The sequence below is a fragment of the Lucilia cuprina genome, chromosome 6, assembly GCF_022045245.1.
Source record: "Lucilia cuprina isolate Lc7/37 chromosome 6, ASM2204524v1, whole genome shotgun sequence".
NCBI lineage: Eukaryota > Metazoa > Arthropoda > Insecta > Diptera > Calliphoridae > Lucilia > Lucilia cuprina.
In genome coordinates this window covers 48737279-48748045 of record NC_060954.1, presented here as the reverse complement: position 1 = coordinate 48748045, position 10767 = coordinate 48737279, and the positions used below count along the sequence as shown (strand labels likewise).

The 10767-nt window shown below is 32.7% G+C and overlaps 5 protein-coding genes across 5 annotated transcripts in view; 1 reads left to right on the top strand and 4 right to left on the bottom strand.

Moving 5' to 3' along the window:
* LOC111676035 (serine-rich adhesin for platelets) overlaps positions 1–10767 on the top strand; it is a 321746-nt gene that overhangs the window by 25656 nt on the left and 285323 nt on the right. The window lies entirely within an intron of this gene.
* On the bottom strand, positions 223–673 carry LOC124420516 (kappaPI-actitoxin-Avd3c-like). Its single transcript, XM_046953541.1, has 2 exons — positions 570–673; positions 223–500 (listed from the first exon to the last, which is right to left on the bottom strand). The coding sequence occupies exons 1-2, from the start codon at positions 649–651 to the stop codon at positions 313–315; spliced, it is 270 nt and encodes an 89-aa protein (XP_046809497.1). The 5' UTR covers positions 652–673; the 3' UTR covers positions 223–312.
* LOC124420519 (male accessory gland serine protease inhibitor-like) lies at positions 3467–3905 on the bottom strand. The gene is made up of 2 exons (XM_046953545.1): positions 3782–3905; positions 3467–3719 (listed from the first exon to the last, which is right to left on the bottom strand). The coding sequence occupies exons 1-2, from the start codon at positions 3855–3857 to the stop codon at positions 3538–3540; spliced, it is 258 nt and encodes an 85-aa protein (XP_046809501.1). The 5' UTR covers positions 3858–3905; the 3' UTR covers positions 3467–3537.
* LOC124420517 (major allergen Ani s 1-like) lies at positions 6016–6504 on the bottom strand. The gene is made up of 2 exons (XM_046953542.1): positions 6354–6504; positions 6016–6295 (listed from the first exon to the last, which is right to left on the bottom strand). The coding sequence occupies exons 1-2, from the start codon at positions 6433–6435 to the stop codon at positions 6111–6113; spliced, it is 267 nt and encodes an 88-aa protein (XP_046809498.1). The 5' UTR covers positions 6436–6504; the 3' UTR covers positions 6016–6110.
* Positions 7874–8312, bottom strand: LOC124420518 (male accessory gland serine protease inhibitor-like). The gene is made up of 2 exons (XM_046953544.1): positions 8189–8312; positions 7874–8126 (listed from the first exon to the last, which is right to left on the bottom strand). Exons 1-2 carry the CDS (start codon positions 8262–8264, stop codon positions 7945–7947), a joined length of 258 nt encoding a protein of 85 aa, XP_046809500.1. The 5' UTR covers positions 8265–8312; the 3' UTR covers positions 7874–7944.

Genomic DNA, 10767 nt, shown 5'->3' with positions numbered 1-10767 from the left:
CTAGTCCATAGTCTAGTCCATAGTCTAGTCTATAGTCTAGTCCATAGTCTAGTCCATAGTCTTGTCTATAGTCTAGTCTATAGTCTAGTCTGTAATCTAGTTTATAGTCTAGGCTATAGTCTAATCTATGGTCTGTTCTATAGTCTGATCTATAGTCTTTCCACTCGTATTTTCCGTCTGTGTGGACATGCAAATTTAGCGACTGCTAATGGTATATTTGAGTATTTTGCGCGAATTACTTGTTTATTTATATTATTACAATTTTATAATAAAAAACTGTGCAGCAACTTTTGAAAGTTTAGAGTTCAATATTTAAGGGCGACGACATCTCTGTTCACAAATGGCTTGATTGCACCAACGATTGTTATTACCCCGACAGCCCAAATAGCGCATGCGTTGACAACGTCTGGTTCGAGCATCGTAATACCAAACATTTTGGGGTCTACAGCGGCGTCCACGACCACGACCTACATTGCGACCTCCAACGCACGAAGGATTAGCTGAAAAATTTAAATTTTATCTAAATAATATCTGTATTAATTAAGATGGCTTATTAAAAGTAGACTTACCAGGAGTTCCTCTACAATTTTGAGCCGAGCAACAAGCTACCAAAGCGAGTAGTAAAAAAGACAAAATATATAACAATTTCATTTTGTAAAAAAAATTAAAATGTAACAACAGTTTTTTATTTAAAAACTTTATTTATATACAAAATTATGCAGCCTTGTCCCCTTTTATTAAGTTTTTAAAGTTATTGTTGAAACTTTTTAAAACAAAACAGAACAATAACATTTTAATAAAAGAATTAATACAATTAAACCATACCTTTCCAAATGAATAAAATAAAAGATCTGGATCATCACAATAGTCTCTACTATAGATTGTTCCATAGTCGAGACTGTAGACCGTTCTATAGCCTCGACTACAGACTATTCTATAGTCACGATTATGGACTGTTCACTACTATTGACTGAACAATTGTATTAATTATAACAGTTCTACAGTCTCTACAGACTAATCTGTAGTCATGATTATGGACTGTTAACTACAATTGACTGAACAATAGTATCGATTATAGACTGTTCTATAGTCTCGACTATAGCCTGTTCTAAAGTCTCGACTATAGCCTGTTCTATAGTCTCAACTATAGACTGTTCTATAGTCTCGACTATAGACTGTTCTATAGTCTCGACTATAGCCTGTTCTATAGTCTCGACTATAGCCTGTTCTATAGTCTCGACTATAGCCTGTTCTATAGTCTCGACTATATCCTGTTATATAGTCTCGACTATAGACTGTTCTATAGTCTCGACTATAGACTGTTCTATAGTCTCGAATATAGACTGTTCTATAGTCTCGACTATAGACTGTTCTATAGTCTCGACTATAGACTGTTCTATAGTCTCAACTATAGACTGTTCTATAGTCTCGACTATAGACTGTTCTATAGTCTCGGCTATAGACTGTTCTATAGTCTCGACTATAGACTGTTCTATAGTCTCGACTATAGACTGTTCTATAGTCTCGACTATAGACTGTTCTATAGTCTCGACTATAGCCTGTTCTATAGTCTCGCCTATAGCCTGTTCTATAGTCTCGACTATAGACTGTTCTATAGTCTCGACTATAGACTGTTCTATAGTCTCGACTATAGACTGTTCTATAGTCTCGACTATAGACTGTTCTATAGTCTCGACTATAGACTGTTCTATAGTCTCGACTATAGACTGTTCTATAGTCACGACTATAGACTGTTCTATAGTCTCGACTATAGACTGTTCTATAGTCTCGACTATAGACTGTTCTATAGTCTCGACTATAGACTGTTCTATAGTCTCGACTATAGACTGTTCTATAGTCTCGACTATAGACTGTTCTATAGTCTCGACTATAGACTGTTCTATAGTCTCAACTATAGACTGTTCTATAGTCTCGACTATAGACTGTTCTATAGTCTCGACTATAGACTGTTCTATAGTCTCGACTATAGACTGTTCTATAGTCTCGACTATAGACTGTTTTCTTTAGTCTCGACTATAGACTGTTCTATAGTCTCGATTATAGACTGTTCTATAGTCTCGACTATAGACTGTTCTATAGTCTCGACTATAGACTGTTCTATAGTCTCGACTATAGACTGTTCTATAGTCTCGACTATAGACTGTTCTATAGTCTCGACTATAGACTGTTCTATAGTCTCGACTATAGACTGTTCTATAGTCTCGACTATAGACTGTTCTATAGTCTCGACTATAGACTGTTCTATAATCTCGACTATAGACTGTTCTATAGTCTCGACTATATACTGTTCTATAGTCTCGACTATAGACTGTTCTATAGTCTCGACTATAGACTGTTCTATAGTCTCGACTATAGACTGTTCTATAGTCTCGACTATAGACTGTTCTATAGTCTCGACTATAGATTGTTCTATAGTCTATTGTCGAGACTATAGACTGTTCTATAGTCTCGACTATAGACTGTTCTATAGTCTCGACTATAGATTGTTCTATAGTCTCGACTATATACTGTTCTATAGTCTCGACTATATACTGTTCTATAGTCTCGACTATATACTGTTCTACTGTCTCGACTATAGACTGCTCTATAGTACCGACTATAGACTGCTCTATAGTCTCGACTATAGACTGTTCTATAGTCTAGACCTTTTACTGTTCTATAGTCTAGACCTTTGACTGTTCTAAAGTCTAGACAACAGACTATTTTATAGTCATGATTATGGACTGTTCACTACAGTTGACTCAACAAAAGTCTCGATCTTGACAATAGACTGTGCATAGTCTCGTCTATGGACTGTTATATAGTCTAGACTTTTGACTGTTCTATAGTCTAGAACTTTGACTGTTCTATAGTCTAGACCTTTGACTGTTCTAAAGTCTAGACTATAGACTATTCTATAGTCATGATTATGGACTGTTCACTACAGTTGACTCAACAATAGTCTCGATTAAAGACTTTTCCGTAGTCTCGAGTATAGACTGTTTTATAGTCTCGATTATATACTGTTCTATATAGTCTGTTCTATATATCGTCTTTCTATAGTAAAGACTTTAGACTATTCTATAGTCATCATTATGGACTGTTCATTATTTTAGACTGTTCTATAGTCTTGAATATAGTTCTATAGTCATATAATATATACAATTTCGACTGTTGACCTTGTTCTATAATCTCGACTATATACTATTCTATAATTTCGACTGTTAACCCTTATATAGTAAAGACTATAGACTATTCTATAGCCATCATTATGGACTGTTCATTATTATAGACTGTTCTATAGTCTTGAATCATGAATTGTTCATTACTATTTACAGAACACTAGCCTTAATTATAGACTGTTCTATAGTCTCTACTATACAGTCTTTTATAGTATGGATTTTTTATATTTTTCCATTGGCTCTACTAAATTATGTTATCATAACATAAATGAAATGTAACAAAATTTTAAAAGCAATATGTTAGACAAAACTTCTTTATTTGAAAATCTGTTTAAATTAATAACATTTTATTTATTTAACGGCGACACCTCTGATTACAAATTGACCGGGTGCACCAACGATTGTTATTACCCCCCGAACCCAAATATGGTAAAAGACGACATTGATTAGTACGCGGGTCATACCACCACATTATACTTCTTCTACAGCCACGACAAGTACGTCCGGTATTACGTTCACCTATACAAGAGGGACTACCTAAAAAAAAAATAATTATTAATTTATTTATTTCAAAAGAGTATAAAAATTGACAGACTTACGTGGACTTCCACGACAAGCCGAGGTGCAAGCTACCAATGCTATTACAAGTAGAGACAAAATTAGTGTTAATTTCATGTTAATTTTAAATAAACTTTAGCAAACTGTTTAAAAATGTTGAATAAAGTTAAAGATATTTTGGGCTTCGTATTTATATAAAAAATGCTTAACAAAAAATATCAATAATGAAACGTTTCTTAAAAATTTCAAAAGTTGTATTGTTGTTGAAAGTCTATTCTTATGCTCTGTTCAAAATAGCAAATATGAACACGAGTTAGTGAACTGGTTAAAAGTGAGGAAGTATTGTTAAATTTCTCACGTGTTTTATTGTTTTGGTTTAAACTTTCTTTAAATATAATAATTATAAAAAAAATTTCATACATAATGGAAAATTTCAGATAATTTACTAAAATTTGTAGTGAACACAAAGAAAAAATTTTTAGTTTTATTCTGTTATTTTTATCTTAACCATGTACCCGCAAATAATGTACCATGCAAAAGATAACCTGAGATTGAAATTATGGGACTAAGAATATTTACAATTATCATATTGTTCTATAGTTTGTTCTCCATGACTGACACTAGATAATATTCTACTTCTTTATATGTTCGACTATTGGCTGTTCTATGGTCAAAACTTTGAGATATATTCAGTTCTATAAAGTGTTTTATTGTTTCGAGAAAATACTGTTCGGCTACAGGCTGTTTTATTGGGTCAACTATAGACTCTTCTATAGACTCGAACTATAGCTACTCAATTTTGAGCTAAGTTCGTTCTATAGAGTGTTCTATTTCATAGCCTCTACTATGTGCTGTTTTACAGTCTTGACTATAGACTGTTCTATAGTCTTGACTATAGACTGTTATATAGCCTCGACTGTAGACTGTTCTATAGTCTCGACTGTAGACTGTTCAATTGTCTCGACTGTAGACTGTTCTATAGTTTCGACTATAGACTATTCTATAGTCTCGACTATAGTTGTTCTATAGTCTCGACTATAGTTGTTCTATAGTCTCGACTATAGTTGTTCTATAGTCTCGACTATAGACTGTTCTATAGTCTCGACTATAGTGTGTTCTATAGTCTCGACTATAGTCTGTTCTATAGTCTCGACTATAGTCTGTTCTATAGTCTCGACTATAGACTATTCTATAGTCTCGACTATAGACTGTTCTATAGTCTCGACTATAGACTGTTCTATAGTTTCGACTATAGACTGTTCTATAGTCTCGACAATAGACTATTCTATAGTCTCGACTATAGACTGTTCTATAGTCTCGACTATAGACTGTTCTATAGTCTCGACTATAGACTGTTCTATAGTCTCGACTATAGACTGTTCTATAGTCTCGATTATAGACTGTTCTATAGCCTCGACTATAGACTGTTCTATAGTCTCGGCTATTGTCTGTTAAGGCTGTTCTATATTCTAATCAATAATCGATTTTAATTTAAAAGTTAAAAAAAAACTAAATTATTTTAGGATTACTGTTTCATAGTTTCGACTATAGATTGTTGTATAGTCTCGACTATAGACTATTCCATAGTCTTGACTATAGACTGTTCTATAATCTTGACTATAGACTTTTCTATAGTCTCGACTATAGACTGTTTTATAGTTTCGACTATAAATTGTTCCATAGTCTCTACTATAGACTGTTCTATAGTCTTGACTATAGATTGTTCTATAGTCTCGACTATAGACTGATCCATAGTCTCGACTATAGACTGATCCATAGTCTCGACTATAGACTGTTCTATAGTATGTACTATAGACTGTTTTATAGTCTCAAATATAGACTGTACTATAGTCTCGACTATAGACTGTCCTATGGTCTCGACTATAGACTGTTCTATAATCTCTACTATAGACTGTTATATAGTCTCGACAATAGACTGTTCTATAATCTTGACTATAGACTGTTCTATAGTCTCGACTATAGACTGTTCTATAGTCTCGACTATAGACTGTTCTATAGTCTCGGCTATAGACTGTTCTATAGTCTCGACTATAGACTGTTCGACTATAAACTGTTCGACTATAGACTGTTCGACTATAGACTGTTTCATAGTCTAGACTATAGGCTGTTCTATAGTCTTGACTATAGACTGTTCTGTGGTCTCAACTATTATAAGTCGCAACTCTTCTATTGTTTCGGCTATTGTCTGCTTTTAAGGCTGTTCTATATTTTAATCAATAGTCGATTATAATTTAAAAGTATTAAAAAAACTAAATTCTTTTAGGATTACAGGATTAAGATGAAAACACACTTATTTTTGTTTATTTGAAAATTATAAATCATTAAGTCAATTACACTTCATGCATATATTTAACGACGGCGACATCTCTGTTCACAAATTTCCTTTGAACACCAGCGATTGTCATTACCGCGAGAACCCAAATAGAGTATATCACGACATTGGTTAGAACGAGAATCATACCACCACATTACAGATCGCCTACAGCGACGACAACGGTTTCCAATATTACGTTGACCATTGCACGAGGGATTACCTAAAAATATTTAAAGTGAAAATGCTTTCCTAAAATACAAAAAGATTGATAGACTTACGTGGACTACCAGGACAATTTTGGGCCATCGTACAAGCTACCAAAGCTACCAGGAGTAGCGATAAAATATGAATAAATTTCATGTTGAATTAAATTAAACTTAAACAAACCGTTACGTTTAGTTTTATGATAAAACAAGAATATGGTCACTTGATTTTTATACAAAAAAGATCAAAAGGGATTGTATTGGTAGGGGTTTATTACAAAAAATGTCTGTTTATTTTTATTGTTAAGAAAAACACGCTTAATGTGAATACAATTAAATTATAAATTGTAAATTGCGTGAAATACTTTAAATTATGAGAAATGTTATTGTTGTGAAATAAAAATTTGTTGTTGAAAATTTAAATATGAGTCTACCCAATATACCAAACGATATTAAATTGATATCGAAACAATATCATGATGATAAAACTGATCATAATAACTACGTACTAGACTAGACTAAAGACTAGACTATAGACTAGAGTATAGACTAGACTATAGACTAGACTATAGACTAGACCATAGCAGAGACTATAGTCTAGACTATAGGCTAGACTATAGACTAGACTATAGACTATACTATAGACTAGACAATAGACTAGACTATAGACTAAACTATAGACTAAACTATAGACTAGACTATAGACTAGACTATAGACTAGACTATAGACTAGACTATAGTACCGACTATAGACTGCTCTATAGTCTCGACTATAGACTGTTCTATAGTCTAGACCTTTTACTGTTCTATAGTCTAGACCTTTGACTGTTCTAAAGTCTAGACAACAGACTATTTTATAGTCATGATTATGGACTGTTCACTACAGTTGACTCAACAAAAGTCTCGATCTTGACAATAGACTGTGCATAGTCTCGTCTATGGACTGTTATATAGTCTAGACTTTTGACTGTTCTATAGTCTAGAACTTTGACTGTTCTATAGTCTAGACCTTTGACTGTTCTAAAGTCTAGACTATAGACTATTCTATAGTCATGATTATGGACTGTTCACTACAGTTGACTCAACAATAGTCTCGATTAAAGACTTTTCCGTAGTCTCGAGTATAGACTGTTTTATAGTCTCGATTATATACTGTTCTATATAGTCTGTTCTATATATCGTCTTTCTATAGTAAAGACTTTAGACTATTCTATAGTCATCATTATGGACTGTTCATTATTTTAGACTGTTCTATAGTCTTGAATATAGTTCTATAGTCATATAATATATACAATTTCGACTGTTGACCTTGTTCTATAATCTCGACTATATACTATTCTATAATTTCGACTGTTAACCCTTATATAGTAAAGACTATAGACTATTCTATAGCCATCATTATGGACTGTTCATTATTATAGACTGTTCTATAGTCTTGAATCATGAATTGTTCATTACTATTTACAGAACACTAGCCTTAATTATAGACTGTTCTATAGTCTCTACTATACAGTCTTTTATAGTATGGATTTTTTATATTTTTCCATTGGCTCTACTAAATTATGTTATCATAACATAAATGAAATGTAACAAAATTTTAAAAGCAATATGTTAGACAAAACTTCTTTATTTGAAAATCTGTTTAAATTAATAACATTTTATTTATTTAACGGCGACACCTCTGATTACAAATTGACCGGGTGCACCAACGATTGTTATTACCCCCCGAACCCAAATATGGTAAAAGACGACATTGATTAGTACGCGGGTCATACCACCACATTATACTTCTTCTACAGCCACGACAAGTACGTCCGGTATTACGTTCACCTATACAAGAGGGACTACCTAAAAAAAAAATAATTATTAATTTATTTATTTCAAAAGAGTATAAAAATTGACAGACTTACGTGGACTTCCACGACAAGCCGAGGTGCAAGCTACCAATGCTATTACAAGTAGAGACAAAATTAGTGTTAATTTCATGTTAATTTTAAATAAACTTTAGCAAACTGTTTAAAAATGTTGAATAAAGTTAAAGATATTTTGGGCTTCGTATTTATATAAAAAATGCTTAACAAAAAATATCAATAATGAAACGTTTCTTAAAAATTTCAAAAGTTGTATTGTTGTTGAAAGTCTATTCTTATGCTCTGTTCAAAATAGCAAATATGAACACGAGTTAGTGAACTGGTTAAAAGTGAGGAAGTATTGTTAAATTTCTCACGTGTTTTATTGTTTTGGTTTAAACTTTCTTTAAATATAATAATTATAAAAAAATTTCATACATAATGGAAAATTTCAGATAATTTACTAAAATTTGTAGTGAACACAAAGAAAAAATTTTTAGTTTTATTCTGTTATTTTTATCTTAACCATGTACCCGCAAATAATGTACCATGCAAAAGATAACCTGAGATTGAAATTATGGGACTAAGAATATTTACAATTATCATATTGTTCTATAGTTTGTTCTCCATGACTGACACTAGATAATATTCTACTTCTTTATATGTTCGACTATTGGCTGTTCTATGGTCAAAACTTTGAGATATATTCAGTTCTATAAAGTGTTTTATTGTTTCGAGAAAATACTGTTCGGCTACAGGCTGTTTTATTGGGTCAACTATAGACTCTTCTATAGACTCGAACTATAGCTACTCAATTTTGAGCTAAGTTCGTTCTATAGAGTGTTCTATTTCATAGCCTCTACTATGTGCTGTTTTACAGTCTTGACTATAGACTGTTCTATAGTCTTGACTATAGACTGTTATATAGCCTCGACTGTAGACTGTTCTATAGTCTCGACTGTAGACTGTTCAATTGTCTCGACTGTAGACTGTTCTATAGTTTCGACTATAGACTATTCTATAGTCTCGACTATAGTTGTTCTATAGTCTCGACTATAGTTGTTCTATAGTCTCGACTATAGTCTGTTCTATAGTCTCGACTATAGACTGTTCTATAGTCTCGACTATAGTCTGTTCTATAGTCTCGACTATAGTCTGTTCTATAGTCTCGACTATAGTCTGTTCTATAGTCTCGACTATAGACTATTCTATAGTCTCGACTATAGACTGTTCTATAGTCTCGACTATAGACTGTTCTATAGTTTCGACTATAGACTGTTCTATAGTCTCGACAATAGACTATTCTATAGTCTCGACTATAGACTGTTCTATAGTCTCGACTATAGACTGTTCTATAGTCTCGACTATAGACTGTTCTATAGTCTCGACTATAGACTGTTCTATAGTCTCGATTATAGACTGTTCTATAGCCTCGACTATAGACTGTTCTATAGTCTCGGCTATTGTCTGTTAAGGCTGTTCTATATTCTAATCAATAATCGATTTTAATTTAAAAGTTAAAAAAAAACTAAATTATTTTAGGATTACTGTTTCATAGTTTCGACTATAGATTGTTGTATAGTCTCGACTATAGACTATTCCATAGTCTTGACTATAGACTGTTCTATAATCTTGACTATAGACTTTTCTATAGTCTCGACTATAGACTGTTTTATAGTTTCGACTATAAATTGTTCCATAGTCTCTACTATAGACTGTTCTATAGTCTTGACTATAGATTGTTCTATAGTCTCGACTATAGACTGATCCATAGTCTCGACTATAGACTGATCCATAGTCTCGACTATAGACTGTTCTATAGTATGTACTATAGACTGTTTTATAGTCTCAAATATAGACTGTACTATAGTCTCGACTATAGACTGTCCTATGGTCTCGACTATAGACTGTTCTATAATCTCGATTATGGACTGTTATATAGTCTCGACAATAGACTGTTCTATAATCATGACTATAGACTGTTCTATAGTCTCGACTATAGACTGTTCTATAGTCTCGACTATAGACTGTTCTATAGTCTCGGCTATAGACTGTTCTATAGTCTCGACTATAGACTGTTCTATAGTCTCGACTATAGACTGTTCGACTATAGACTGTTTCATAGTCTAGACTATAGGCTGTTCTATAGTCTTGACTATAGACTGTTCTGTAGTTTCAACTATAGACTGTTCCATATTTTCCACTATAGACTGTTCCGTAGTCTCGACTATAGACTCTTCTATTGTTTCGGCTATTGTCTGTTTTTAAGGCTGTTCTATATTCTAATCAATAATCGATTATAATTTAAAAGTATTAAAAAACTAAATTTAAATTTATAGTTTCGACTATAGATTGTTCCATAGTCTCAACTATAGACTGTTCTATAGTCTTGACTATAGATTGTTCTATAGTCTCGACTATAGACTGATCCATAGTCTCGACTATAGACTGTTCCATGGTATCGACTATAAACTGTTCCATAGTCTCTACTATAGACTGTTATATAGTCCCGACAATAGACTGTTCTATAATCTTGACTATAGACTGTTCTATAGTCTCGACTATAGACTGTTCTATAGTCTCGACTATAGACTGTTCTATAGTCTCGACTATAGACTGTTCTATAGTCTCGACTATAG

Excerpts from the sequence above, each read along its gene's own strand:
- LOC124420519 (XM_046953545.1), bottom strand. The coding sequence starts at position 3,857 with ATGAAATTAACACTAATTTTGTCTCTACTTGTAATAGCATTGGTAGCT. Across the intron at positions 3,720-3,781 it reads GGCTTGTCGTGGAAGTCCAC|GTAGTCCCTCTTGTATAGGT; the intron begins GTAAGTCTGTCA and ends TTTTTTTTTTAG.
- LOC124420517 (XM_046953542.1), bottom strand. The coding sequence starts at position 6,435 with ATGAAATTTATTCATATTTTATCGCTACTCCTGGTAGCTTTGGTAGCT. Across the intron at positions 6,296-6,353 it reads AAATTGTCCTGGTAGTCCAC|GTAATCCCTCGTGCAATGGT; the intron begins GTAAGTCTATCA and ends AAATATTTTTAG.
- LOC124420516 (XM_046953541.1), bottom strand. The coding sequence starts at position 651 with ATGAAATTGTTATATATTTTGTCTTTTTTACTACTCGCTTTGGTAGCT. Across the intron at positions 501-569 it reads AAATTGTAGAGGAACTCCTG|CTAATCCTTCGTGCGTTGGA; the intron begins GTAAGTCTACTT and ends TAAATTTTTCAG.
- LOC124420518 (XM_046953544.1), bottom strand. The coding sequence starts at position 8,264 with ATGAAATTAACACTAATTTTGTCTCTACTTGTAATAGCATTGGTAGCT. Across the intron at positions 8,127-8,188 it reads GGCTTGTCGTGGAAGTCCAC|GTAGTCCCTCTTGTATAGGT; the intron begins GTAAGTCTGTCA and ends TTTTTTTTTTAG.